Genomic DNA, 27,550 nt, shown 5'->3' with positions numbered 1-27,550 from the left:
CTGAAGCTGGAGACTCATATCTCTAACTTTAAGCACCAGCTGTCAGAGCGGCTCACAGACCACTGCACTTGTACATAGCCCATCTGTAAATAGCCCATCCAACTACCTCATCCCCATACTGTTATTTATTTTTTGGCTCCTTTGCACCCCAGCATCTCTACATGCACATTCATCTTCTGCACATCTATCACTCCAGTGTTTAATTTCTCAATTGTAATTATTTCGCCACTGTGGCCTATTTATTGCCTTACCTCCCTTATCTTACCTCATTTGCACACACTGTATATAGCCTTTTCTATTGTGTATGTTTGTTTATTCCATGTGTAACTCTGTGTTGTTGTTTGTGTGGCACTGCTTTGCTTTATCTTGGCCAGGTCGCAGTTGTAAATGAGAACATGTTCCCAACTGGCCTACCTGGTTAAATAAAGGTGAAATAACAATTTTAAAAATACAGTACTGAATGTTGAAACTGGTTACTTAACAACAGCGACATCTTGTGTCATAAGGAGAAAACATATAGTGCAACTGGGCTTTCAGGGTCACGTGATCCACCCCTCCATCCGGATTGGTTCGATTTGCAACATTCTCCAGATAGGTTTGAGTAAGCTAAATTGTATGAAAAGAAGTACATGTAGCCTTACCTGTCCTTCACCAACTATTCTTTCACACATTTCCATAGAAGAGCAGCACATAAAAGTGAGTCGACAGTTCTACGCATTTTAACTATAAATTGCGAGCTAGATTGAAGTAAACCAGATTGAGTGGCTACGTTAGCTAGCCTCATAGTTATGCCAAGGTCCTGTCCTCTATGGTATTTTTTGAAGAACGTTAATACCTACTGTATTTACTATGAATTATTACTGCGACTAATGTACCTGAAGAGAAGGACGTGATCATCAATGGCAATCAACGTGTGCGATCTCCACATGTGTCTGATTAGGAGGAAGGGCTGATCAATAACTTGGTAGCAAGTTAGGCTACTCAACAACAGTAAGTTACAGTAGCTGTCAGCTAGATGCAGGTGTCATGTCAATATCAGTAGAGTCAACTTCCGGTTAGACAGAGAAAAGGCTACATGTACCAATGAAAGAATCCATCACACAGTGATCAGTGGAATTTGCCTGATGACTCCTTTATATAGCTACTAACTATCTCTAGTGGCAGTGATGCACTAAGTGATACAGAATTGGCTTCCAATAAAAATAGCAACATACTGAATCATTCCTCGTGAATCACAATAGACTATCCATATTTACAGTGACTGTCTCTCAGAGAAACTACTAGTCCCCCTGTATACACTGGAGGCTGCTGAGAGGAGGACGGCTCATAATAATGTCTGGAATGCCGTAAATGGAATGCCGCAAATGGAACGGCATCAAACACTCAGAGCTAGTGACGTCACTGATTGAAATGCTATTAGCGCGCACCACCGCTAACTAACTAGCCATTTCACATCGGTTACACAAACACCATGCTCTACCATTCCACTTACTTTGCTCCAGCCATTACCACAAGCCTGTCCTCCCCAATTAAGGTGCTACCAACCTCCTGTGCTGTATAACATGTTTTCTCTCCCCCAGACCTGAGGTCCTCTGGTGAGGCTGCTGTGGAGTCATCATGGTGGGCTATGACCCAGGGTCTAAGGGCGCTGCTCCAGCCCCAGAAGATGCAGCCCTGTCTGGGTCGGCTGCAGGCATGGTGACCCGAGCCCTGATCAGCCCCCTGGATGTCATCAAGATAAGATTCCAGGTACAGTAAGCATCATCAGATGGATATTATTGTGGTGCATGTTTTAGTTGCATGGCCACTTTGGACCCTAATTTACTACACAATTAAATGCAACATAATGTAAGTTGGAACTACAGTGCCTTCAGAAAGTATTCAGACCCTTTGACTTATTCCACATTTTGTAACGTTACAGCCTTATTCAAAAATGTATTATATAGTTTTGGCCCTTAATCTACACACAATACCCCATAAAGACAAAGCAAAAACAGGTTTTTAGACTTTTTAAAATAAAAAACTGCAATATCACATTTACATAAGCATTCAGACCCTTTACTCAGTACTTTGTTGAAGCACCTTTGGCAGCGATTACAGCCTTGTGTCTTCTTTGAAGCGACGCTACAAGCTTGTCACACCTGTATTTGGGGGAGTTTCTCCCTACTCTGCAGATCCTCTCAAGCTCTGTCAGGTTGGATGGGGAGCGTTACTGCACAGCTATTTCCAGGTCTCTCCAGAGATGTTCGATCGGGTTCAAGTCCGGGCTCTGGCTGGGCCACTCAAGGACATTGAGACTTGTCCCGAAGCCACTCCTGTGTGATCTTGGCTGTGTGCTTGGGGTCGTTGTCCTTTTGGAAGGTGAACCTGCGCCCCAGTCTGAGGTCCTGAGCGCTCTGGAGCAGGTTTTCATCAAGGATCTCTCTGTACTTTGCTACATTCATCTTTGCCTTGATCCTGACTCGTCTCCCAGTCCCTGCCGCTGAAAAACATCCCCACAGCATGATGCTGCCACCACCATGCTTCACCGTAGGGATGGTGCCAGGTTTCCTCCAGACGTGACGCTTGGCATTCAGGCCAAAGAGTTCAATCTTGGTTTCGTCAGACCAGAGAATCTTGTTTCTCATGGTCTGAGAGTCTTAAGGTGCCTTTGGGCAAATTCAAAGCGAGCTTTCATATGCCTTTTACTGAGGAGTGGCTTTCGTCTGGCCAATCTACCGTAAAAGCCTGATTGGTGGAGTGCTGCAGAGATGGTTGTCCTTCTTGAACGTTCTCTCATCTCCACAGAGGAACTCTAGAGCTCTGTCAGAGTGACCATCGGGTTCTTCGTCACCTCCCTGACCAAGGCCCTTCTCCCCCGATTGCTCATTTTGGCCGGGCGGCCAGCTCTAGGAAGAGTCTTGGTGGTTCCTAACTTCTTCCATTTAAGAATGATGGAGGCCACTGTGTTCTTGGGGACCTTCAATGCTGCAGAAATGTTTTGGTACCCTTCCCCAGATCTGTGCCTCGACACAATCCTGTCTCGGAGCTCTATGGACAATTCCATCGACCTCATGGCTTGGTTTTTGCTCTAACATGCACTGTCAACTGTGGGACCTTGTATAGACAGGTGTGTGCCTTTCCAAATCATGTCCAATCAATTGAATTTACCACAGGTGGACTCCAAGTTGTAGAAACATCAAGGATGATCAATGGAAACAGGAAGCACCTGAGCTCAATTTCAAGTCTCATAGCAAAGGGTCTGAATACTTATGTAAATATGGTATTTCTGTTTTTAATAAATGTGCAAAAATGTCTATAAACCTGTTTTCGCTTTGTCATTATTGGGTATTGTGTGTAGATTGCTGAGAAAACATTTTAATTTAATCAATTTTAGAACAAGGCTGTAACGTAACAAAATATGGAAAAAGTCAAGGGGTCTGAATACTTTCCGAATGCACTGTTTTTGTGGCCTAACCCGAGTGGTTCTGGTAAACATACAACTCTGTTATTTGTGCATGATAACCTCTACCCAGGCTTTTATGACTCAAACCAAAAAGCTCAGTGTTGTGAGACTCACTGAAATCAAGCTTTTTAGTCCTGAAGAAGTTTGTTTCATTGCTACTAAACATTGTTTGGTTGTACTGCATTCTTTTGATGTGAGTCACAGCACCACACCCAGACCCTCAGACACCACTGGGCATGCCCAGTTTCTCACAACACACTGGTGGCTGTGGCAACACACATTGATGAAGTGCTCAGCATTTGCTGGGGAATTACTTTCAACTGTGTGTGTGTGTGCACGTGCATATGTGTATTTCGTTCTACACAAGAATGTCTAAAGCAGAATGTCCTCTTTCCCCTGTCTGACAGTACACACCCCTCCTTGCATACACAGTTGCAGATAGAGAGCGTATCGTCAAGGCACCCCGAAGGGAAGTACTGGGGCCTGTTCCAGGCATCACGTTGTATCCTGGCAGAGGAGGGGCTGCCTGCCTTCTGGAAAGGACATGTCCCCGCCCAGCTCCTCTCTGTCTGCTTCGGGGCAGTACAGGTAGGGAACATACACTGGGGCATTTTTCCTGTCAGAATGCCCTGTTGTATGTCACACAGTATTGTAGTTGAATGAGTGGATCTCTGAGAGTTGTTTTCTGACTCAACTCTTTGTCCCTCGCTAGCCTTTGCCCTGTAATGCCTCAATAGCATCTCTCACATGGTAGTGGGTTGATAGATTATAATATATAGTCATGTGCCTCACTGCTGTATAACTTGGCGCTGTTGTCTGAACTTTGTTTTTGAGGCTGTGTTTTCATCTGTGCTTTAAGGTTGTGTTTTAAGGCTGTGTTTTTGTCCCTCCATAGTTTGCCAGCTTTGAGTTCCTGACTGAGATGACCCACAAGAGCACCGTATATGACAGCCAGACAGCGGGGGTGCACTTTGTGTGTGGCGGTCTGGCTGCCTGCTCTGCCACTGTAGCCTGCCAGCCGCTAGACACACTGCGAACACGCTTCGCAGCTCAGGGAGAGCCCAAGGTGAGAGACAAAGAAAAACATACAGTATGAATCTATCGAATTACCTTTATTGTACCATTATCAAAAGCAGTAATAATCCATTAACTGTGCAACCCATAATTTGCCAAGCACCAAAACGACCACACAATTTCAACCAGCAATTTATTATTTATAAACTAAATATACATTTATAGTAAATTAGATATAATAATTAACTGTCAAACTACTTATAACCCCTTAAAAGGATAATTTAGAAAAATGTAATATCTTTATTTAGATGTTTGTTTCCTTACCTTGAAGGCAGTCTATGGACAAGGAGTGACTGCAATCCACACTTTGGCTTTGTTAAAGTGTTATCATTAAATCTTTGGCTTGTGCTACTGATAGCAATTAGCTAACCACAGGCATCATCTGTAACATAGGTGTATCACAGTCTGAGACATGCTGTGTCCACCATGTACCGCACTGAGGGGGCCCTGGGGTTCTACCGTGGCCTGGGTCCAACACTGGTGGCAGTGTTCCCCTACGCAGGCCTGCAGTTCTTCTTCTACAAGGTCCTCAAGAACCTCATGGGACCACCGCACAAGGACAGCGACGTCAGTGGCCAGTGTAGGGATGGTCATGCCTTTGATAGCATGACACTGTTTTAAATACACAACACTGTACACATAGCAATGAATGTTAAGGGAATAGGGCCTAGAAACTAGAATATAACCTCGGCTTGGCTAGCAAACAGGAAACTAACTTTGTAACTAGGGCCTGGATAGTGCCCAGTACCACTGACTGAACACATAAACATAACTTTGAAGGATAGGGGCCTAGAAACTACCTGAACATTACTGCTTTTTTCCTTTCTATTGTAGGCAACCTCAGAAGCTTGGTATGTGGAAGCTGTGCTGGAGTCATCAGCAAGACAATGACCTACCCCTTTGACCTCATCAAAAAGAGACTGCAGGTGGGAGGGTTTGAAGAAGCCAGAGCCCACTTTGGACAGGTAGTGTAGACATCTCATTACATTGTCTCATTCAGTTATGTGCCTGACAGCAGGTCTTATATTAGAGCGAAGATGGCTGTCATACAGGGCATCCATCTACATGACACTGAAGTGTGTTGTCTCTGCTTACTGTGTGCAGGTGCGGAGGTACGGTGGCTTTGTAGACTGTGTGTCCCAGATCGCCAGAGAGGAGGGTCTCCGGGGCTTTCTCAAAGGCCTATCTCCCAGCCTAGTGAAAGCAGCTGTTTCCACGGGCTTCACCTTCTTCTGGTATGAGTTCTTCCTTAATGTCATACAGAACCAGAAGGGCAGCCAGTGAGCAGAGGAGCTCTGGGTAGAAGTTGCTTTTAGGCACAGATCTAGGATCAGCTCAATCGCCACAAATTACAACCTCAACCAATATGGGGAAAATGTAAAAATGGACCATAGATCAGTGTCTAGGGCAGCATTTCCCTAACTCGGTCCTCGGGACCCCAAGGGGTACACGTTTTTGGTTTTTGCCCTAGTACGGCACAGCTGATTCAAATGATCAAAGCTCGATGATTAGTTGATTAATTGAATCAGCTGTGTAGTGCTAGGGCAAAAACCAAAACGTCCACCCGGGGGGCCAGGACAGAGTTTAGGAAACCCTGGCTTAGGGGCAACTGAAGAAGCAGAGGAACTCAAAGCACTGGAAAAGAAGGGAGGGGATGGCAGAATCACGCACATCTACATCGTACATGCCATATCCCCATCCCACTGGTGATAGGAGTCAACATTGCTGGGAAGAAGAAAAAAAAAGCTCTCCTTACTGTTGTTTACCTATAGTGTATCCTATAAGTTGGGAAAGTCAAGGTGTGGTGCTGCTCTGGACCTTACCATGTGTTTGGTGTCAGTGTCCAAACACCGTGATGTAAGTATGTCTATACTGGAACTCTTTGCTGTTGTTTTTCTACTATACTCATGGTTTGTGGTGCACAGTCTATACTGAGGACAGGATGCCTGTTGCTTTTAAAGACTTTTGTCATTTACCAAATATGACCAGATTTGTAACAACTATCGTAACAATGTATTCTGTTTCAACTACCTGAAGAATTGCCTTATATTTGACAGGCAGCATACGGAGGATATAACCATTGTCTTAGATCATGTACTGAGAATATACCTCTGCAAGTGTTCTTCTGTGTTTTGACAGCTGCTGAATGGGGGAAAATCACTTAAATTCTCCTTTTCAATGTTTTGTGTGTTAAATTGATAAGCCCAGATGGTTGCTCTTGAAACTGATAGATACCATGGAGCGAAGGGAAAGAGATGCTTGATCTAGGCTAAAATAAATAGTCAGAACCAGGTCAAAGTTGATCCTATCACGGAATGCTCTTTAATAGGGACAATTCAATACATTTCAGCTAAAAGTTGTGGTGTTAACTAATGTGTTAGCATAGACTCAAAATTATCATGCGTTCTAAATGAGGTGCAAGGGTTTGTTGCTTTCTGTGTGGAATGTGTTTCAATATTTATAACCATTTATATATGGTTGGTAATGCTTATTTAATAACAAAAGTACATTTACCATCTATGCTGTTTTCAGTTTGCTTTTCTTTGATGTACTGTACTTTAATTTCAAGTAACCTGGTGTAACAGCATTTATGGGTCAGTATTGGAATTCTTTGCGAAATTCTCAAACTGGCGCTCGCTCAGTGCTAAATTATGACTAAAGAAGCATGACGGTGTATGTTAGTTTTAAATATATGACCAACTGAATACGAGCGTCTGCTAAATGATTAAAATGTAAACGTCTATACACAGCATATCTAACACTGTATTTAAAATTGAATATTTATTCTGTGTATGTTTAATGCTGGAAAGATTGCATTTGGTGGGACAATTTATTGTACTATGTGTAACATTGTGTCGGCTACTGACGCACTGTACAAAGTGGTGTCAGTCTATATTTGGGTTTTTATTTAAAACACATTGTATCGTACTTACTCATGTTTTGTTATTTTTGAATAAAGAAAATGCATGCAAATTAACATGTCATTGGAATGATATAGTCAGAACAGACTTTTAATAATGTGGGTATGTTCTCTGGGTAAACAGTTTAACTTCAGCGGACACTTCTCCCTAAGCGTCAGTGCACGCGCATTTTGTCCTATATTGTTGGAACACAGCGCGTGCGCAGAAGGCACTCAGGAAGTCAGGCCCAAACAACACAGCACAGTGGAGGGTGAATGTACAATGTTATCACTGCTTCAAACTTAACTTTAGGAAAGTAAGTCTTGATTTAAGTTTATATTTAGAAACCTGAACGTAATTTGAGCTCTTGTAAATCAGACTTGGCAAGTCAGTTAGCTAGCTAGCCACTCAACAACAACAACTCCTTTTCAAACATATTCGCTTGGTAGCTAACGTTTAATGTTATCTGTGTAACAAGTCGTTAACTATCTAGCTATTTGTTAGGTTTCTAATTTTAGCAGCTAGTTAGGTAACTAGCTAAACTGTTCGGACTTTTTGCATTAATTGCGTGCATGTTTAGTAGCAGCCAATTTTTAGCTAGCTCGATCCAATCTCTAATCTCTACCGGTATTTATTGCTGGGTTGGCATGTAGTGCAGTTTGATGCAACAGGACAGGCTGCTGCTAGTCTCGTTCACCAGACTTGCTGACCTTCCATATCCTGGGAACGAGGTTAGGCTGCTGCAAAGGTTTCGTTTGTTTGAAAATGCAACTCCTGACCCAGTAGAAGTCATGCAATTTCATTGTGACTTTTCACAATGGATGGGTGGGAAATAAATCCTCTAACATACAAAATACCACCACAAATGGCAATTAACTATTGGGATTTGAAGATATGATATCTGTTTCGTCATTGCTTGTATGCAAACCAATACCTTTTTATTTGGGCAATATTAGAGGAACTGCGTATGTTGGCTTAATCCCCTATATCCCCCTATGAAAGAGGCCTGGGGGCAGCCAGATTGATGACAACAGCTTTAGACAGCTTTGTGCTGAGACAAATAGTTCTGTCTAATGAATTTCGCTTGAAATGATGTTTGAAAGTATAGTCTGTCTGTATCCACTGTCTATTTCAGTATCACTTGTAAAAAAAAAATGGAAAACTCTAAAGAGGACTACAAGATTCAGTCTTTAGACTTGGAGACCCAGAAGCTGCTGAAAACAGCCCTGAAAGGTCAGTCCCTAATGTAGTGATTCTGTGAAGATGTATATAATAGTCTGTGTGAAAAATCAACACGGTCAGATTGATAACGTTTTGTTTTTACAATTAAGTACATAGTACAGTGTCATGTTCATTAGTGCAAACCGTAGCAATAGATTTCAAACATTTTGCAACAGAAAAAGAAAACAAGTATTTGTTATTGGGCAAGCTCAGATGGAACCTTGCCGTTTCAGAGCGTTATTGTCAAATGTTGTGCCTATTGAACGTGACCCAGTAGCAAGTGTAAGTGTGGCTGTCTTTGGATTAGCCCTCTCTCTGCCCTCAGAGCCCAGCACGGTGGACCTGGAGAAGGTGTCCAATGTCATCGTGGACCAGTCTTTGAAGGACCAGGTCTTCAGCAAAGAGGCAGGTCGCATTTGCTACACTATCGTTCAGGTATGGTAAACATCACCTTAACTACTTGCCTTTCTGGCTGATAGTAATGGTGGTAATTCACCTTACTGTTGTTATCTTTGATTATCTTGTTTGACTAGGGCTTCACACCTAGGCCTAGAACATGGTGTGAACTAAAGCTGGAGTTTGACTGTAAACCAAGTCAAATGAGCTCCTCTCTAGAAGTTCTGAGATCTAAGATCAGCTTACCGTCTTCAGATCCTAAACATTTGGTGGGTGGGCAGCTTAGGGGTGGTGGGGATCAAGGGGTTTATCATTGTCAAATGGCAACTCAATCCTACTCAACCCAATCCTACTATTTTGCTCCCCAGGATCAGTGCTTTAACTTCCTAGTTGTATATATCCATAGACTGCAACCATACAGATGCTTATGGCTGTGTGTGATCTTGTTCTCTACCACACCTTGCAGGCTGAGGCCAAGCACAACAACGGAAATGTGTTCCGGCGGAATCTGCTCAACCGGCTGCAGCTGGAGTTCGTGGCCCGGGAGGACACGCGGCTTCGCTCGCTGCAGGAGTGGGTCTGCTTCGTCACCTTCATCTGCAACGTCTTCGACTACCTCAAGGTACGAGCTAAAACATTCCATAATCCCTATTCATATTCTAACTGGAGGTATCTAACAACCTATTCACAAGACTGAACTGAGCCAAGCTGTACTGGGCTGGCCTGGTTACGCATCTACCATAATTGCTGGAACTGTGCTGGAAGGAACATTGTGGAAGGACAATATCCAAAACCAGCGCAGTACGGTTTATCCCTATAGTGTGTATCAGGCCATAGTACTCTCCAGTTTTATTTGAGCTGTTTCTTCATGGATTGTATACACATAGAAGCCTTTCTTATCAATGAAATGTTAATAGCTCCTTGTGTTTTCCCCTCCCCAGGTGAACAACATGCCTATGGTGGCTCTGGTGCATCCTGTGTTTGACTGCCTGTTAAGGCTGGCTCAGCCCGACTCACTGAACAACGAGGAAGAGGTGGGTCAAAGATGCCACAGCACCCAATTTAGTATTTCAACTGAGGACATATTTCAATTGTCTCTCACTTCTTAAAGCACAATATGTTGGTTATTTACCAAGCATAAATTTCAATTAAAGGGAGAACCAAATGTAAATGTTTTTACTACAATGTTCGGCTTTATATACTGGCTAGTGTCTACTGTTTGAAATATGAAAACAAATGTACATGCTATAGCCTGAGTACATCTCTGAATGTGATTTCCCCTTCTCTGATAATGATATGCGTTTGTTTAATATTGGTGCTCCTTTGCTTCTCCTTTCCTTCCCCCAGGTAGACTGCCTGGTGCTCCAGCTGCACCGCATCGGGGACCAGCTGGAGAAGATGGACGGACAGAAGATGGACGAGCTCTTCTACCTGCTGCGGGACGGCTTCCTACTGCAGGAGGGCCTGAGCTCCATGGCCCGTCTTCTGCTACTGGAGATCCTGGAGTTCAGAGCCGGGGGCTGGATGCTCAGCGACACGGCCCAGAAATACTACTACAGCGAAGTCACCGACTAGACTGAGGCTAGGCCAGGCTGCAGTAGGTGGATGGTGTTCAATAGGAACAAAATGGGATTGGACGAGCTCAGGTTAGAATCTCCCGTTTTGTGTCTACTGAATGTGACCCTGAATGATAGTATTGGGAGAGGGGCTGCATAGTGGATGATTCCAGAAAGGACACTTTTTGTTTTTGTTGGGCTTTGCCATGGGGTAGCCACTAGTCAGTGTGGTTAGCAGCAGGGATATTTCCACTAGCCAGATAGTCGGTTTGAAATGTGCAATTGTAAATGGTCCTTAAAGGTTTTCGTTGGCGAGAGGTGTATTTGAATTGGGTTGGTTTGGTTTGAAGCAAGTTTGACAGAATTTCAGGATATTTTGTGAGTTTCGATCTGCAGTTTTTAGTCCAGTATAATTATTTATTGTTAATCCCTTTGCTTTCTGACATTCCAATGTTATGAGACATTTCACTATTGTACATAAGTAGTTCAGATACACATTCCAGTCACGTGGGCTTGACCATGATTGAGTTAATCTTATAGCTCTTCTGCCAGTCGTTTCTGATACTGTTTTCAAAGGTGATGATCTTCATTACTTTTTCTACAAAGAATCTTGAGCGGTCTGCAGAACGTTTCGAGAGCTTAGACATTCATTAGGCCCAAGTGAATGTATGGATCAAATTATGATCTCACAATCAATGCTTTACAAAATAGGCTGCTTTTACACAGACAGACCAATTCTGGTCTTTTATTTTGTTTTACCAGTAACTGGTGTTTTTACCAATCAGATTAGCTCTTTTGCCAATAATTAGGCAAAATATCAGAATTGGGCTGCCTGTCTATATACAGCCATAGGGTCCAAATCAATTGTACACGATACTTTACAGTCAACTTTTGTTTTAAAAGCACCTGTTGTTTGAGTGGTAGATTAAAATGACTGGAAAGCTTTTTGACAAAATCAATCACACAAAAGATTAATACAACCGATGTAACTCCACACGGGTCCACCCTGCTGCCAATGACTCTTAAGCCTCTTCGTTTCCGCTAAGGTCAAAAAACACATGACAAGAGAGGGTGACAATTTGGTATTATTAGGATTTGGGACCAAGAGATTAGTCAAAAGTAATTTGTAATATTTCCTTTCTGAAAATATCAATATATTTAACTTTTTATGGTCTGAATCCTAGTTTTTGAATTGTTAATATCACAAGTTTATCTGAATAATAGTTTTGTAGTACATGTGGTGCCAATATGGACAGCAATATCGTCAACGCTGGAAGTTATAGTCAGTTTTTGCTGATTCTAATAAGAACAACTAGTTTTGCAGATGTTTTTGTATTCACAAGTCTCTAAGAGGTACTGTACCTCTTTTAAACGACATAGTCCACACTTTGGTGCTACAAAATGGATGCTGGCTTTTTGCTTTCGGGCTTGGGAAAACTGTGCACCACAATGCAAACGTTTATTCAGTTTGGAAGCTGAGAATATTACAGTGACTTTATAAGTTCTGTCTGGCTGTTCACTACTCGTTGCTGTTAGATTTTCAAAACAGTAGTACATCTGAGATTCATTCCACCAGCACTAAGCTTTTACCAGGTTCACTTTATTGAAGTCCATATCTACTAGTTTTTGTAGTTGAGAATATGTATGTTTTATAATGTTTACACTGTGTGCTGACCGAGTGCTTTTAATACGCTCACAAAATCAAACAGTGTCTTGGAAAAACCACTGCACACAATCATACAGCAGACTACTTCTAGGTCCTGTTCCAATATCTTTAACATTCATCTATCCTTCCTTCCTCATAGTAATCACTGATCTAATGGGATCCATTGCGGATCTTTTTCCTACCCTAGTTATGTCAGCTCAGTGATTACTGCAAGAAAGTGAGGGAGGCATGGGGAATTGTTGATTATTCCAATTGACTGAATGAAAGTCTTTGAAGAGGGAAGAACCATGTAATTTTTTTGAAGATATGATCACACATAGTGTTAATTAGTAGGGTATTTTAGCAACCTCTATTGGCCCTAGTGGACAGTTGTAGAATAGATGGAAATGTTTATTTGATAGTTGTGGAATTGGAATAGTAACACTTGGGTGACTGACATAACTTTTCTATTGTTTGAAATTTAGTTCACTGGATCAGTGTTCCTCAACAGTTTTCATTCAAAACTGTGGTTCTCCTCAGTGTACATTCAAATTAACATATTTTGGAGTACTTCTTAGATAAAACGAGGCTGGCAAGCACTGCACTAAAATAAACTTGGTCACCCACTAGTGTGAGCATATTTGATAGGGCCATGATGTTGAATGATTGAAGTAAATGTGTATATGCTATAGGGCCTATTTATTGCTACATAAAGACCAAGTATTCAAAGTAAAGTAATTCAGTAGAAACCTAATTTGGACAGAAATTGCAGCACTCGCAATTTGCCTACTACTGGTTTGCGTACATGCCTTTTGTTTTACACAGAATTACCAAATAAGTTTGAGCATTTTGTACTTTTATCTACTCAAGTAGATATATAGAAAGTTTGAGTTTACTGTGTGAAGACAGAGCTCAGTGTATATTTTCCTATAAATATTCCCATTACTATAGTTGGGTATCTGATCTGTTCAAATGTCAGAAGTACAAACATTGGTCAATTTCATTTTTGCTACTGTTGTACATTGACTGCAGATGAATAAAAATCACATTAAAATAGAATCGACCTGGGTTTTAACTAAGCTTTGTATTTATTTGAAGATGACACTGATGAATGCACCTATATTCTAAATACAGTATGTGATCATGTCATTTGTAATGTTTTCAATCATTCTTTATTGAACCATAATACAATGTTAGTAAAAGAAGCCACATTTACAGTAATTGTATTTGTGGTCAGTATACTTGGATACACACCATTCCAAATATTTCACAATGGAGTCCAAGAGATTTACATAGCCTGTCAATGCACGACATTGAAGACAATCTCCCATGATGTGTTGCACAAATGTCCATGATGTTTTTATTTTCCAACAAGGAACTCCACCTCAAGTTTGACCAAAGTGAATTGAACTCCTTCCAGTCCATAAGGTCCCATTTTGAATGCTGCACTCAGACTTCAAAGTCAACTACCACCAGCGATAGTGGGCGTAGGCTCTGTTGGATTCGGCCATCTTGTGCAGTTCGTGTTTCCGTTTGACCACGTTGCCCTCCTTGGAGAAGGCGGCCAGCAGTTCCTGGGATAGTTTTTCGTACATTAGTGTGCGTCTGTGCTTGTTGTCCCGGCACTCTGTGATCATCCACTTCATGGCCAGGAAGCGCCGCCTGTTATCTGTCAGAGGTATGGGCACCTGCAGAGTGGAGGGTCAATACAGGATGTCATTACACATACTGTATGAGACTAAAGAAATTACATTTTTCATGTCTATCGTGGAGAATAAACATTTGATGTATACTTTTCTACAAACCATCACCCCAAGGTTGTGCTCATTAGGCACCAAAGAAAAGAGAAACAGGGAGGGACTACCTGAACGCTTGTTTTCGTTACAGAACGTTTTGCTACGATGCAAAATGTTTTGCTACGTTGTGAACTAATGAATAAGACCCTGGTGACTCTGTAGAAATGGTGAGAGTACTGGCCTGATAGAACTTGCCCCCTTTCTGAATGCTAGCCAGGCCAATGACAGGCTTGCAGTTCTCCAGAGCCTGGTGGAAGATGGCGTATGGATTACACTCGATCTCTGCCTTCTTTCCCTCGGGGGCTTTGTGGTACTTCTCCACCTGTTTTCTCTTCATGTTCTCCAATGTCTGAGAAGAGAAGGATGGGCATTAGTGTATATTTACATTACTTGGCAAACTATATCAAACAGTCCTATAGAATCCCACTTATACCTGTGTGATGATACCTTTGGCAATAATCTTGTCACCATCTTTCATCATCATGTTGACAAACTTGCTGTGAAGAGAAAGAATAGTGATGAGCTGTAATTCACACTGCATTGACAGGGTAAACATACAACCACATGACCGAGCTACATGTATTTCAGTGTTTGTAGGCTTATGCATTAATGTGTGTTGGGGTCAGGTACCTCAACACAGGGTCGTTGAAAACAGAGCTGGTGACAGAGTTGGTGGCTGCCTTTATGGGCCTGACAGATTTCAGCTCCCTCTCCTCTTTCTGCTCAGGTGTGAGCTCAGTCTCTGGGATGTGGTACACCTCTTTCCGAGGCTCAGGCTCCAGGTAGTAAGGGTTGTACCTGCTCCATCTCACCAGGAGTACCCTAGAGAAGCATGAACAACAGAAGGTTATGACACTTCATGTTTAATAGTCAAATACAATGCAATGGTTATAGCATATCATGGACAATATCTATACATGATCATTTAACAATCTAATGTTGCTTGCCGAAACATATGGGGTAACGGGTGTTTCTTAGCCCTGGTCCTGTCACCTCACGCCCTGGATCAGAACTACAGTGTTTGTGCTTGTTAAAATCTACATTAACAAATCGTAGCCAGCCACACTCACACTGATTCACAAACTTGTTCTTACAGCATTGGTGATTTTGTATTTTGCTACAATGAACACAGTGGGTGGCATGTCTCTAAATAAATACAAAAAAGTTGAATGTAAATGTCACTGACTGTAGGTAGCTGAATTAGTTAGCGTAGTTGTAATAAACTTGTGCAATGATAAGTGTCATACTAGTGCAGTATCACAGTGTTAAGATACACATCCATAGCGTCGTTAATCAGCAAAATTATAATTACCTTGGTGTCCAAGGTTTTAGTAAACCTGTGATGGAGGCAGCCATCTTGGAAAGTGTGGTGCGAAGACCCCTGGGTAAGCTCCTTGGTAGATGCCATAAAGCAAAACTAATTTCTATGATTTATTTTCCAAAATAAAGCATTTTTCAGCTAAATGTTTGAATTTCTACATTTTACACCAAACAATAAGTGCATGTTTTTCTAGGTTTTATTGACAACGCAGACTGCGTGATTCTCGCGCGTAGTTGCACACATTGGTGATGTCATCACGCGATGTTTCCAATGCTATGGCGTACCAGGAAGGGGAGACGCTAGAATCCTGGCTCAGTGAGTGAATTAACCTATGTATCCAGTCAATTCATTTATATTATTAGCATATTGCATTGCATTGAATGAATGGAGTGAATGTATGAATGAAGTAATGAAGAGTGCGATCTGTTGAACTGTCTGCAATCCTCCAGGGCTACTGCCTTCAAGGCATCCCCGTTATAAGAGCTGTGTTAGCGTTGTCGTTCTGAGCAGCCGTTTCAGGAAAGCTGTGCACTGAATCTGGATCAGTTGTGGGAGGCGGACATTCAAGCATAAACCCAGGGGATGTGGCCACTGAACCTCAGCTGATCTCCCTTTTGATATCGAGAGTTAAGACTGCTAAGTTGAGGATTGTGATTTTGGTATCAAGCGCCTATCTTGTGTTGGTTGACAGATATAATTGATAGCCTTTCGAGGAACTGGGGGCTAACGTTATAGTGGTGGCACAGATAAAACATCTTTTCTGGTGGCTTCACTGCATGTATGCGCCTTGTGGTATTGATGCTAGTTGCCAGTGCAATGTGGGGGATGACAGAGGATGGATGACAGTCGAATTCTTTACTGTCAGTGTCCGGTTGCTCACATGTTGTCCTTTCAACAAGTCTGTCAACTCTCAACTGTAAAGGCATGTGTTAAACATATTTTCAATTTATTTGATCTCACTATAGATAAAGCCACCCATCCAACAAACAGACAGGAGGATTGGGAGTACATCATTGGTTTCTGTGACCAGATCAATAAGGAATTGGAAGGGTATGTTACTTCCTGATTCACCTGATACCATTCAGTATGTATTAGCTAATACATACATTCAGTATGTATTAGCTATATTTGACCTATTGCTATAGTATGTATAGGAAATGGGCCAATTTAACCCAATCTCTTTGTGCAGTCCCCAGATATCTGTCAGGTTGCTGGTTCACAAAATCCAATCGCCGCAAGAATGGGAGGCGCTTCAGGCTTTAACAGTGAGTACTGTTTGTTTGTACTATTTCATTTCATCCAATATTCTGTTCTAGTCCTGAGGCATAGCTGTATGTACTCATATGGTGTATACAGTCTTGTCTCAGGGCTACCTTTGTGTCCATGTGTTTGACAAAATGTCCACGTGTAATTCTCCCAGGTATTAGAGGCATGTATGAAGAACTGCGGGAGAAGGTTTCATAATGAAATCGGGAAATATCGGTTTCTGAACGAGCTGATCAAAGTTGTTTCTCCCAAGGTGAGTGGACTTGGTATCCTGAATGCGTTATTCTATTCTTCTTCTATTTTCCTTGTGTTCTGTGTGTGAATACAAAGATCTGGTACACTTCTATCTAGTACATGGGAGACAGAGTACCAGAGAAGGTAAAGACAAAGATCATTGAGATGCTGTACAGCTGGACAGTGGCCTTCCCCAACGAGGCCAAAATCAACGAAGCATACCAGACACTAAGGAGACAGGGTAAGACCTGGTTTCCACTAGTTACCATAGCCACTATGGCTGGGAATTGCCAGGGACCTCACAATACTTAGCTGCCGATACGATATGTATTGCAATTCTCATGATTCAAAATGTATTGCGATTCAATACTGTGATTTTATTGCGATTCGATGTTCCAAACATATTGCTCACCATATGTCTGCTGCAAAGGGACAAGAAAGCCATGAGAAAACACGTTTTGATCAGTCATGGAAATAAAATAGCTCATAACAAATTTGCTCCCTATTTTAAAAAGAAGATGGAGAACAAGCTATGAAGGAAAAATCGGGGAGTTTTGGTTTTAGATACAGTAAACTAGCGCAAAAATAATATTTGGATATTGTCAATACGATATATTGTCAAATTAAATCCTGATATGTCACTGTATCAATTATATCCTGATATGTCACTGTATCATCACTATCAGCTACAAAGTTTGTCCTGTTTCAGACATGTACACGTGTGTATTATACGCATATTGGAAATGTGTTTTTTGCATATTCCAACTCCCGGAGAGTGGGTTCACAGCCAGGATCTGCCATTATCAATGGCAACCCTTGAGCAATTAGTCTTAAGTGCCTTGCTCAAGGGCACATCGACCAATTTTTCACCTTGTTGGCTTTCGGTTGCTTGCCCAATGCTTTAACCGCTAGGGTACCTACCTGCTTAATACCATTTAATTTCAATTCAGGAAGTAAAATGATATTCTTCCGCAATTTTCCTCATTGATTTGAAATGGAACTCTGTTTGTGATGAATAGTCCCATAGAGATATTTTGAGTTATTTTTTAAATCTTATCTGTGAACTAAATCAGACACACCTTCCGTTCTTCAGGCCTTGTAACTATGGACCCTGAGCTCCCAGTGGACAAGACTCTGATTCCTTCACCCCCCACACGTCCCAAGAACCCTGTGTTTGACAATGAGGATATGGGCAAGGTGAAACACTGGGTTCAGACTGAGTTTATCCACAGTACTGGTCTTTAACCCTGGTCCTGGACCCTGGTCCTAGAGAACTACTGTATATGTGGTGTGCAGTCTTTTGTTTCAGCCTAGCACTACCACACCTACTTACAACAAATCACTGAAACCTTGATTTGCTAAAACAGGGGTTATCAGGCTGGAACAAAAGCCTGCATTCCCTCTAGCTTTCTAGGACCAGCATTGTTGACCACTGATGTACAGATAGCCAAACCAGCAGATGTCCGTGTCACCATGGTGATTTGACATGCCTTCATGTGTGTTTAGCTACTAGCAGAGCTTCTGAGGAGCAAAAACCCAGAGGACCTGCAGGAAGCCAACAGGCTCATCAAAAACATGGTGAAGGAGGTGAGAGACAACGACATGCCCTTTAAGTGCTTATAAAGGCGGTTGTAAGGAGCCGTAAGCTGTTGTGAATGCTCATACTCAGCCTGTGACATACCACCTGTGTGTTTATAGTCATAATAGGTTCATAAGACCGTTCTAACTAGCTTTGAGTGGTAATAAATGCTTATAGAGTATTTTATCAGCCCTGAATGCTGATTGGCTGAAAGCCATTGTATATGAGACCGTATACCACAGGTATGACGAAACATTTATTTTTACTGTTCTAATAGATGTTTGTAAACTGTTTATAATAGAAATAGGTCACCTCAGGGTTTGTGGTATATGGCCATTATACCACGGCTAAGGGCTGTATCCAGGCACTCTGCGTTGCATTGTGCATAAGAACAGCCCTTAGCCGTGGTATATTGGCCATGTACCACACCCCCTTGTGCCTTATTGCTTTAATAATTCATCATGGGATAATAAATACACTGTAGAATTACACACAGATGGAGCTTAGGAAATGTGATCATAGTCGATCATGCGTCCATGTTAGTAGTTCTCTATAACACTTTTATTGTTCTGTTTCCCAGGACGGCTGAATGCATTTACAATATAACTGTTACGCATGCATATAAGGCGCTTAGAGCAATGTATAACAATGTTATAACAAGTCTTGAACATCTTATTAACCCTCATTCTGCCAGGACGATGTCAGGGTTCAGAAAGTGACCAAACGCATCCACACCCTGGAAGAGGTGGGCATCAACGTCAAGCTGCTGAGTGAGATGCTGTCCCACTACGACAAGGACAGGTCCTCCCAGTCAGACAGAGAGATCATCAAGGTGTGTGTTCCGTTCAGACTCCACACACATCACACTTAGCCCTAGTTCCAACACCGCTCTATCGCCCCCCTTAACTAAAAAATGTACACTTCTCTTTGGTAGAGCAGGGATAGAGTGCCTTGTGAAGCCATAGTGCGCCTCGTGTGACTTATGACAATAGTTGGTCCGCCTCTGCCGCTCTTTCAGCACGGTGCGGGTGAGGCACGCCTCTGTTTCATGCAGTTCTGCCAGAGCAGTTCTTCCACTGTCAGGAAAAATGGTCATGCATATTAATATATGTTAATTGCATGCAAATAAAGGTTACTTGGCTACCACACCCACAACGGAAACACAGTCATGGCTTATACGCAGGTGGAGGACTTCTGAGAGGTGGCTGTTATGCCTGAATTTAACCCAAAAGCAACGAGTAAGTCTGCAGTGTTGGGAGAGCGGTTGTATGAAACCAATTGGTACGTCAAGCAGAGTTCTCAGCCATGCCAGCCCCGCTCTTCATGTCTATTCAGTTCCACTCACCAAAAGTTTGGCGTCTGAACTGTGCCTTACTTAGATACTTATCCTCTTTGCTCGCTGTGAAGCATTAAGGCCCTTATGTATCACCTCAGGCTATAGCCAGTCCTTAACTCAGTTTTACAGCTAGTCCCAACTTGTTCCCTACCACTTCACCTGGGCCCTAACCTTTCAATGTTTGCAGATCTGAAGGGTCTGGATAGGTATAAGCAGTTTAGTGGTGGAGCTTCTATCATATTGCTAAGTCCTTACCTATCGGCAAACACCAAAGTGTTAGGGCCAATGGGAAGGGGTAGGGAGCGAATTAGGAATGGCTGCTAGAATGATACGAGCGTGGTAGACTTTGATGTTATGTGAAATGAATTAGAATTGTAAACTGTGTCAGTGGCTGATTGAAGCATGTCGTCGTACATTTCCTGTAATACCAGGAACTATACGACCGCTGCGACAAGTTGAGACGCGCTGCTTTCAAAATGGCCACAGAGACTGAAGATAACGACACAAGTTTAGGTGAGGAAATAAAGTTGTTATTTTAATGTTTTTCAACCTCTTAGATTGTTATTTGTTGTTCCATCTCTTAACCTCTGACCTTTGCCTTCCAGGTGACATCCTGCAGGCCAGCGATGACCTCTCACGGGTCATCAACTCCTACAAGAAGATTGTCAAGGGACAGACGGTGAATGGAGACAGCGAGGATCCTAGATCTACAGCTGGTGAAGGTGAGTGATTGCACGTAATGTACACACACACACACACACACACACACACACACACACACACACACACACACACACACACACACACACACACACACACACTTTCAGATTTTTTCATATAACTTTCAGAGCAAACTGTTTCCTTTCTACCATTTTGTATCTTTCTCTTTCTACCTTCTTTGATTTCAATTTCTCTCTGCTTTCTTCTACCTCTCTCCACCTCTCCTTCTTTCCCTCTCTATTCTACAGAGACCACAGGGAACAGTGACAACACAGAGACCTTGATTGACCTGGCTGGCATTGACGTTCTAAACTCCACCTCTCCTCCGCCTGCCCCTCTCCCGTTGGTCTCCGATCCCACTTCAGCCAATCACCTGGGGTTCCCAATCCCTGTCTTGCCTCCTCCTCCAAAAAGGTTGGCTGGGTTGCATGCTAGTCAGAACAACAGCCCCAGCCACCCAGCCACCGACAAGGCTCTCAACGCTCTCTCTCTCCTTGACGATGAGCTGCTATCCTTAGGTACCTCACTGACCTTGCATTTTATGGAAGTTATGTGTTAATGTATTCTTGTTAAATATAGGCCATATTTCCTATTTGATTTGTATTCAAAATGTATTCATGAGGACTGTGTTCACCAATGTTCAGACAATGCCCCATGGTACTTCATTTCATTATGCCAGCAGCATCCCACCCTGCATCCCACTGCTGGCTTGCCTCTGAAGCTAAGCAGATCCTTGGATGGGAGACCAGATGCTGCTGGAAGGGGTGTTGGAGGGCCAATAGGGGGTACTCTTCCCTCTGGTCTAAGGGGATCACAATGCCCCAGGGCAGTGAAGGGAACATTGCCCTGCATAGGGTGCAGTCCTTCGGGTGGGACGTTAAACGGGTGTCCTGACTCTGTGGTCACTAAAGATCCCATGGCACTTATTGTAAGAGTAGGTGTGTTAACCCTGGTGTCCTGGCTAAATTCACAATCTAGTCCTCATACCATCATGGCCACCTAATCATCCCCAGCTTCCAATTGGCTCATTCGTCCCCGCTCCCCCCTGTAACTATTCTCCAGGTCGTTGCTGTAAAAGAGAATATGTTCTCAGTCAATTTACCTGGTAAAAGAAGGGTGAATACTAATGACCCTTGTGTGTTTTTTCAGGCCTGAACGATCCAGTTCCTTCTCTGAACAGCCAATCAAAACCAAAGCTGAATGAAATAGCGAATCCGTGGACCTCCTTACAGGTAGTTCTTCCTGATGATGACCACAATGGTCAGAGCATTAAAAAGCATGACTTTTTTTCTACTGTCATTTCCTGTGTCTTTACCAGTGAGGAGTTTTGAACAACTCTTGTGATACATTTGGTAGATTTGTAAGAGTCTCTTCCTTTTTATCCATCTCCAGGCTCCTGACCCTGGACTGGACTTGTTTGGCGCTATAGCAGGGCCAGGCCCAGTATTTCCCTCAGTCCAGCCAGCACCAGCCCCCGCCACGGCCCCCGCCACCCACAGCCTCCAGGACCTCCAAGACCTGGCCATGCTGGACTTTGGAGAGCCAAAGAGGTGCTCAACTAACCTTACTCCCTTCACTTCACTGGAAATATTGTAGATCACTTCAAGGTATTATATTACCCACATTGAATTAGATCAGGTGCTTCAGCGCACAGCTAAAGTGAAGCAACACTTCTGAGGTAATCCGAAGGCTCAGGGTTGTAATTAGTAGTGCATCACATCATTACATTACTAGATGCTACTCAACATTATCCTGAATATGGTACAAATCAACATGCTCTTGATTGCACACTTGCTTGTTTGATTTAGTTTGTTTTCCAGAGAGAGCTCATGTTGTTTTTCTGTCGTTTCCAGTTTGCGTGTTGGTGGCGGATTCGGGATAGCAGCCTCTATGGGGGCCGTAGTACCACCCTCCTTGGGGGCCATGGTACCCCAGGTCCCCCTCTCCTCGACCTCCCTCCTCCCTGGCCCCGTGCCTGGCTCCCCTGCGGTGTCCCACACCAAAGCCCAGACGCTGAGCTCTGCCCCGGGCAGCCCCCTGTTCAGCTCCCTCTCCCCCTTCCACCACTCCTCCTTCCAGGGGGGCAGCCCAGCCAGGGGGCTAGGACCGGAGGCCTCCCTGGGCAACGTGCACGTCCCCCTGGAGGCCATCAGACCCAGTGAGTACTGGAAATAGGGGAGGGAGGTAGAAAGGGAGAGAGAGAGGGGAGTGTGCAAAGGGAAACGGGAAATGCTATATATCCTCGTCATTCGTCTTTTTTAACCATTTGATGTCCACAGTACACTGTCTGGATAACATTGATATAGCCTCTCATTGCCTCTGTCCTGTCCCCTCCAGGTAAAGGGCTCCCTGTAACGGCCTATGATAAGGATGGGGTGCGTGTGCTGTTGAACTTTGCCTCAGACTGTCCCCCTTGCAGACCAGACGTGCTGGTGTTAGTGGTGTCCATGCTGAACACTGCACCACTGCCCGTTCAGAACGTGGTCCTTCAGGCCGCCGTGCCCAAGGTAACACATGGTACACACTCACACACGCTTTGTGTACACTTGCCGTGTCTAGACGCCATAGGAGTCTACAGCCATGTCTCAGGGCAGTGTGTACACATGCACTCGTATAATACTTACACGTGTCCACTCCTGTATACTTACTCACTCAAACATTGTATCATTTCATCCAAACAAAATGTGATGGGGTCCTCACTCAAAAATATGTTGCATAAAGCTTAATTTTTGTATTTATTTGTATTCTTTTCACTGCATCAGGGATCGCGTACACAGGCTTTGCAGCCATCTTCAGTGTGTAACTTTCACACACTCCTTAACCCCTCCTCTCCTTGTCCTCCAGTCCATGAAGTTGAAGCTGCAGCCTCCGTCAGGAACAGAGCTACCTCCCTTTAACCCCATCCTTCCCCCGGCCTCCATCACACAGGTCATGCTGCTGGCCAATCCCCTGAAGGTAAGAGCAGGGCCACGAGTATTTCCTGGTAAGGTCACATGGTCAGGGAAAAGTAATATGATCTTCCAAGGGCCCAGAGGTTTTCCGATTTAGGTCACGTGGTTAGGGAGCAGCCCACTTCTCTAATACACAGGCCAGAGTCACTGTAGGACTAGAGTTCTATCTTTCATCTTTCCATGGTTCCTTGCAACCTATCTCCTCATCTTTTCAACTGTATTGGAGGTTCAAGGTCCCTCCTCTCTGACTTTCTTATCAATGCGGTTTGGGGAGACGATGAGAGAGGATTTGAGGAATTAAGGAAAGATTCATTGAGAGAGAGCCTAGGTTTTTTTGGACCTGATGGGCTTCCATCCTCTTTGTAGTCTTTGTGAAACCACTTGCTGACCCTCTTTCAACGTTTGCCTCTTGCAGGAGAAGGTGCGGCTGCGCTACAAGCTGGCGTTCACTCTCGGAAACAGGCAGTGCTCAGAGGTGGGCGAGGTGGACCAGTTCCCCCCGCCAGACAGATGGGGTCACCTATAGCCACCCCCATACACCACAGAACCGTGCCAGGACGGGCCAAACCAACACTCCACGATGGGGGTGTTAACCACACATACCCCAGAGAGAAAGAGAGAGAGATGAGCCAAGGAGAGGATAGGGTGGGAGAACTGTGTTGCAATGTTACAGTACCAACATAGTGCTACCTACCAGCCAACCATTCTGTTTCTTTTAGATTGTTTTGATATTTACCGTTTTTGTAATTGCCCAGTTGCTATTGAGGCAATTGTAACTTTGTAAGCATAATATAGCATACATGGCATACACTGAAGTTTAAGCCAGTTTTACAATAGCTTCCAGAGCTTGTATTGAATATTATTCCAGGACTGCATCTCAAGTGAAGGGATACAAGTGCTTTTTCCATGTTTCAGAAATTGACAAAGATGCACCAAGTGTCACTCTTGATTTGTTATTAAGTATGTTCATTAACTGAGAACATCTACAAGGTATTTTAGCAGGCCAGCCAGTTGTCCCTTATACAGCACTGCAGGACATTTCCTAACAAAAGGAAATATAACTAACACTACATCCATTATTATGACGAGACACATACATACAGTGTATATACTGTGTGTGTGTATGTGTAATATATATATACAGTGGGGGGGGAAAGTATTTGATCCCCTGCTGATTTTGTACGTTTGCCCACTTACAAAGAAATGATCAGTCTATCATTTTAATGGTAGGTTTATATGAACAGTGAGAGATAGAATAACAACAACAAAATCCAGAAAAACGCATGTCAAAAATGTTATAAATTGATTTGCATTTTAATGAGGGAAATAAGTATTTGACCCCTCTGCAAAACATGACTTAGTACTTGGTGGCAAAACCCTTGTTGGCAATCACAGAGGTCAGATGTTTTTTGTAGTTGGCCACCAAGTTTGCACACATCTCAGGAGGGATTTTGTCCCACTCCTCTTTGCAGTTCTCCAAGTCATTAAGGTTTCAAGGCTGACGTTTGGCAACTCGAACCTTCAGCTCCCTCCACAGATTTTCTATGGGATTAAGGTCTGGAGACTGGCTAGGCCACTCCAGGACCTTAATGTGCTTCTTCTTGAGCCACTCCTTTGTTGCCTTGGCCGTGTGTTTTGGGTCATTGTCATGCTGGAATACCCATCCACGACCCATTTTCAATGCCCTGGCTGAGGGAAGGAGGTTCTCACCCAAGATTTGATAGTACATGGCCCCGTCAAATGATGCGGTGAAGTTGTCCTGTCCCCTTAGCAGAAAAACACCCCCAAAGCATAATGTTTCCACCTCCATGTTTGACGGTGGGGATGGTGTTCTTGGGGTCATAGGCAGCATTCCTCCTCCTCCAAACACGTTGAGTTGATGCCAAATAGCTCCATTTTGGTCTCATCTGACCACAACACTTTCACCAGTTGTCCTCTGAATCATTCAGATGTTCATTGGCAAACTTCAGACGGGCATGTATATGTATTCTTGAGCAGGGGGACCTTGCAGGCACTGCAGGATTTCAGTCCTTCACGTGTAGTGTGTTACCAATTGTTTTCTTGGTGACTATGGTCCCAGCTGCCTTGAAATCATTGACAAGATCCTCCCGTGTAGTTCTGGGCTGATTCCTCACCGTTCTCATGCTCATTGCAACTCCACGAGGTGAGATCTTGCATGGAACCCCAGGCCGAGGGATATTGACAGTTCTTTTGTGTTTCTTCCATTTGCGAATAATCGCACCAAATGTTGTCACCTTCTCACCAAGCTGCTTGGCGATGGTCTTGTAGCCCATTCCAGCCTTGTGTAGGTCTACAATCTTGTCCCTGACATCCTTGGAGAGCTCTTTGGTCTTGGCCATGGTGGAGAGTTTGGAATCTGATTGATTGATTGCTTCTGTGGACAGGTGTCTTTTTATATAGGTAACAAGCTGCGGTTAGGAGCACTCCCTTTAAGAGTGTGCTCCTAATCTCAGCTCGTTACCTGTATAAAAGACACCTGGGAGCCAGAAATCTCTCTGATTGAGAGGGGGTCAAATACTTATTTCCCTCATTAAAATGCAAATCAATTCATAACATTTCTGACATACGTTTTTCTCTATTTTTGTTGTTATTCTGTCTCTCACTGTTCAAATAAACCTACCATTAAAATTATAGACTGATGATTTCTTTGTCAGTGGGCAAACGTACAAAATCAGCAGGGGATCAAATACTTTTTTCCCCCACTGTGTGTGTGTGTGTGTGTGTCAATGTTTATACCACAGCATTGTTGAATGCTTGTTTCTAATGGGCTAGAAAGGCATTCTAGAAAATACATTATTATTCAGAGCTTATAACTAGGAAAAAATGATTGATTAATCCTGAAACTGGAATAAAATTTGATGAAATCTGGGAATCTTGTCCGGAGGACTTGCTAGCTAGCATGTTAGCTCAGAGTAGCTCATACTTAAAACTTGAGTCAAGATACAGAAAGTTATGTTGATTAGATGTGGGTAGTAGCTGGCTGTTGACAAAGGCCTCGAACATGATTCCATGAGGTGTTTCAATATTTCTTCAGTGTATATCCAGTGATCATGCTTATTAGACATAATTGTGGTAATTATTATTATGACATTGTTTTAAAGTGATGTATATTGTATTTCCCAATGATATTAGTTATTTAATGGATTTGCTGGACCATCTAGGTCTTACCACAGACTAATATACAGCTACTATTTTGATGACTGGGTTTCCTAGCAACACTGTAATCAATATTGTGATTACTCCTGGCATGCTTCTGTAAGTTGTGATCATAAATGCATACCGTAGCTGGTTTTTATTCTTTGGTTTAATGTATGCTCCCTCTGATGCTTGCCATCTGGTTTAACTATGGTGTTTGAGCTTTGAAAGTGGTCTGTCAACCCGAGTTAAGATGTCCTGACTTTTAGGATGTGTATTATTTTCTTCATTGTCAGTATTGAAATTGTATTTTTTTTTTTTTTTTTCAGTTGTAGTATTTCAGTGCATCACTGAATTGACCAAGCTTAACACTGGCTGAAAGTATCATCTGACAAGTTGGAACTAACATGGAGAAAGGTGAAACCATGTAGTCAAAATAATTTACAGTAATATTGAGCCCACGATAGGGCAATGATTTCATACTTCGATGGTGAAAGGTTGAGTCGCTAACCTTCATCCTAACATTCAAAAGGAATGGACGGATATGAGAATATGGTGGAAACACCTTACCCATGCGTGCACTAATACATTGCTTTTTAAATCCACACTTCAGGGAGGTTAGGGAATTGGAGAACAGCCAGTTTTCCCCCTTCCTCCCCATGTCCTCTCTCTGGTTGTCCCTGACTTGTAGCATTGTGAGGCACAATAGCTCTGTACATAGGTGTACTTATCGTCTGTAGTCAGATGTGTAGAGGTCAATGTGATGTGTAAATGTCTTGAAAGATGTTTTACGATTGTACATACTGTATTATGTGCTATTTGTTTGCTGCATGAGGAATTAAAGGATTTTTGATCTGGTGTAATTTAGCTGATTGTACTCTGTCTTTGTTATTCTAACAAGTTGTAAGGGCATTGCTTTTCTATTCATACCTTAGGCTAGTAAATCAAGTTGAC

General features: G+C 43.0%; 4 protein-coding genes across 5 annotated transcripts; 3 read left to right on the top strand and 1 right to left on the bottom strand.

Moving 5' to 3' along the window:
• The first annotated feature begins 559 nt into the window (after window positions 1–559).
• On the top strand, window positions 560–7,509 carry LOC106606580 (mitochondrial thiamine pyrophosphate carrier). The gene is made up of 7 exons (XM_014202874.3): window positions 560–696; window positions 1,581–1,749; window positions 3,878–4,033; window positions 4,341–4,511; window positions 4,913–5,099; window positions 5,354–5,484; window positions 5,624–7,509. Exons 2-7 carry the CDS (start codon window positions 1,618–1,620, stop codon window positions 5,801–5,803), a joined length of 957 nt encoding a protein of 318 aa, XP_014058349.3. The 5' UTR covers window positions 560–696; window positions 1,581–1,617; the 3' UTR covers window positions 5,804–7,509.
• Window positions 7,510–7,615: 106 nt separating this feature from the next.
• Window positions 7,616–13,296, top strand: LOC106606581 (MIF4G domain-containing protein B). 2 transcript variants are annotated; one of them, XM_014202876.3, is made up of 6 exons: window positions 7,616–7,735; window positions 8,555–8,652; window positions 8,966–9,075; window positions 9,503–9,658; window positions 9,978–10,070; window positions 10,384–13,296. In XM_014202876.3, the coding sequence occupies exons 1-6, from the start codon at window positions 7,695–7,697 to the stop codon at window positions 10,609–10,611; spliced, it is 726 nt and encodes a 241-aa protein (XP_014058351.1). In that variant the 5' UTR covers window positions 7,616–7,694; the 3' UTR covers window positions 10,612–13,296. The 2 variants fall into 2 exon arrangements, with proteins under 2 accessions (XP_014058351.1, XP_014058350.1); XM_014202875.3 differs by having other exon boundaries at window positions 7,622–7,735; window positions 8,948–9,075.
• Window positions 13,297–13,302: 6 nt separating this feature from the next.
• LOC106606582 (small ribosomal subunit protein uS7m) lies at window positions 13,303–15,597 on the bottom strand. Its single transcript, XM_014202878.3, has 5 exons — window positions 15,346–15,597; window positions 14,664–14,855; window positions 14,467–14,530; window positions 14,215–14,382; window positions 13,303–13,925 (listed from the first exon to the last, which is right to left on the bottom strand). The coding sequence occupies exons 1-5, from the start codon at window positions 15,387–15,389 to the stop codon at window positions 13,704–13,706; spliced, it is 690 nt and encodes a 229-aa protein (XP_014058353.1). The 5' UTR covers window positions 15,390–15,597; the 3' UTR covers window positions 13,303–13,703.
• Window positions 15,522–27,463, top strand: LOC106606568 (ADP-ribosylation factor-binding protein GGA3). The gene is made up of 17 exons (XM_045719952.2): window positions 15,522–15,669; window positions 16,320–16,404; window positions 16,544–16,619; window positions 16,775–16,873; window positions 16,972–17,095; window positions 17,948–18,051; window positions 18,361–18,441; window positions 19,128–19,265; window positions 20,201–20,282; window positions 20,375–20,491; window positions 20,738–21,007; window positions 21,639–21,721; window positions 21,882–22,039; window positions 22,343–22,647; window positions 22,827–22,996; window positions 23,334–23,444; window positions 23,856–27,463. The coding sequence occupies exons 1-17, from the start codon at window positions 15,603–15,605 to the stop codon at window positions 23,964–23,966; spliced, it is 2,181 nt and encodes a 726-aa protein (XP_045575908.1). The 5' UTR covers window positions 15,522–15,602; the 3' UTR covers window positions 23,967–27,463.
• The last annotated feature ends 87 nt before the right edge of the window (window positions 27,464–27,550 follow it).

This window comes from Salmo salar, chromosome 06, assembly GCF_965601325.2.
Source record: "Salmo salar chromosome 06, fSalSal1, whole genome shotgun sequence".
In the NCBI taxonomy this organism is placed as follows: domain Eukaryota; kingdom Metazoa; phylum Chordata; class Actinopteri; order Salmoniformes; family Salmonidae; genus Salmo; species Salmo salar.
The sequence above is the reverse complement of the archived record's forward strand: the minus strand, read 5'-3'. Positions and strand labels throughout refer to the sequence as shown.

Coding starts and splice junctions, on each gene's coding strand:
- LOC106606580 (XM_014202874.3), top strand. CDS start 1,618: ATGGTGGGCTATGACCCAGGGTCTAAGGGCGCTGCTCCAGCCCCAGAA. Junction 5,100..5,353: donor CAGCGACGTCAGTGGCCAGT/GTAGGGATGGTC, acceptor TTTCTATTGTAG/GCAACCTCAGAAGCTTGGTA. Junction 5,485..5,623: donor CCAGAGCCCACTTTGGACAG/GTAGTGTAGACA, acceptor TACTGTGTGCAG/GTGCGGAGGTACGGTGGCTT.
- LOC106606568 (XM_045719952.2), top strand. CDS start 15,603: ATGTCATCACGCGATGTTTCCAATGCTATGGCGTACCAGGAAGGGGAG. Junction 20,283..20,374: donor AGATAACGACACAAGTTTAG/GTGAGGAAATAA, acceptor TTTGCCTTCCAG/GTGACATCCTGCAGGCCAGC. Junction 22,040..22,342: donor GACTTTGGAGAGCCAAAGAG/GTGCTCAACTAA, acceptor TGTCGTTTCCAG/TTTGCGTGTTGGTGGCGGAT.
- LOC106606581 (XM_014202875.3), top strand. CDS start 7,695: ATGTACAATGTTATCACTGCTTCAAACTTAACTTTAGGAAA. Junction 7,736..8,554: donor TCAAACTTAACTTTAGGAAA/GTAAGTCTTGAT, acceptor TGTCTATTTCAG/TATCACTTGTAAAAAAAAAA. Junction 10,071..10,383: donor CACTGAACAACGAGGAAGAG/GTGGGTCAAAGA, acceptor TCCTTCCCCCAG/GTAGACTGCCTGGTGCTCCA.
- LOC106606582 (XM_014202878.3), bottom strand. CDS start 15,389: ATGGCTGCCTCCATCACAGGTTTACTAAAACCTTGGACACCAAG. Junction 14,856..15,345: donor CTAAAACCTTGGACACCAAG/GTAATTATAATT, acceptor ATGCTTCTCTAG/GGTACTCCTGGTGAGATGGA. Junction 14,531..14,663: donor TTCAACGACCCTGTGTTGAG/GTACCTGACCCC, acceptor TTCTCTTCACAG/CAAGTTTGTCAACATGATGA.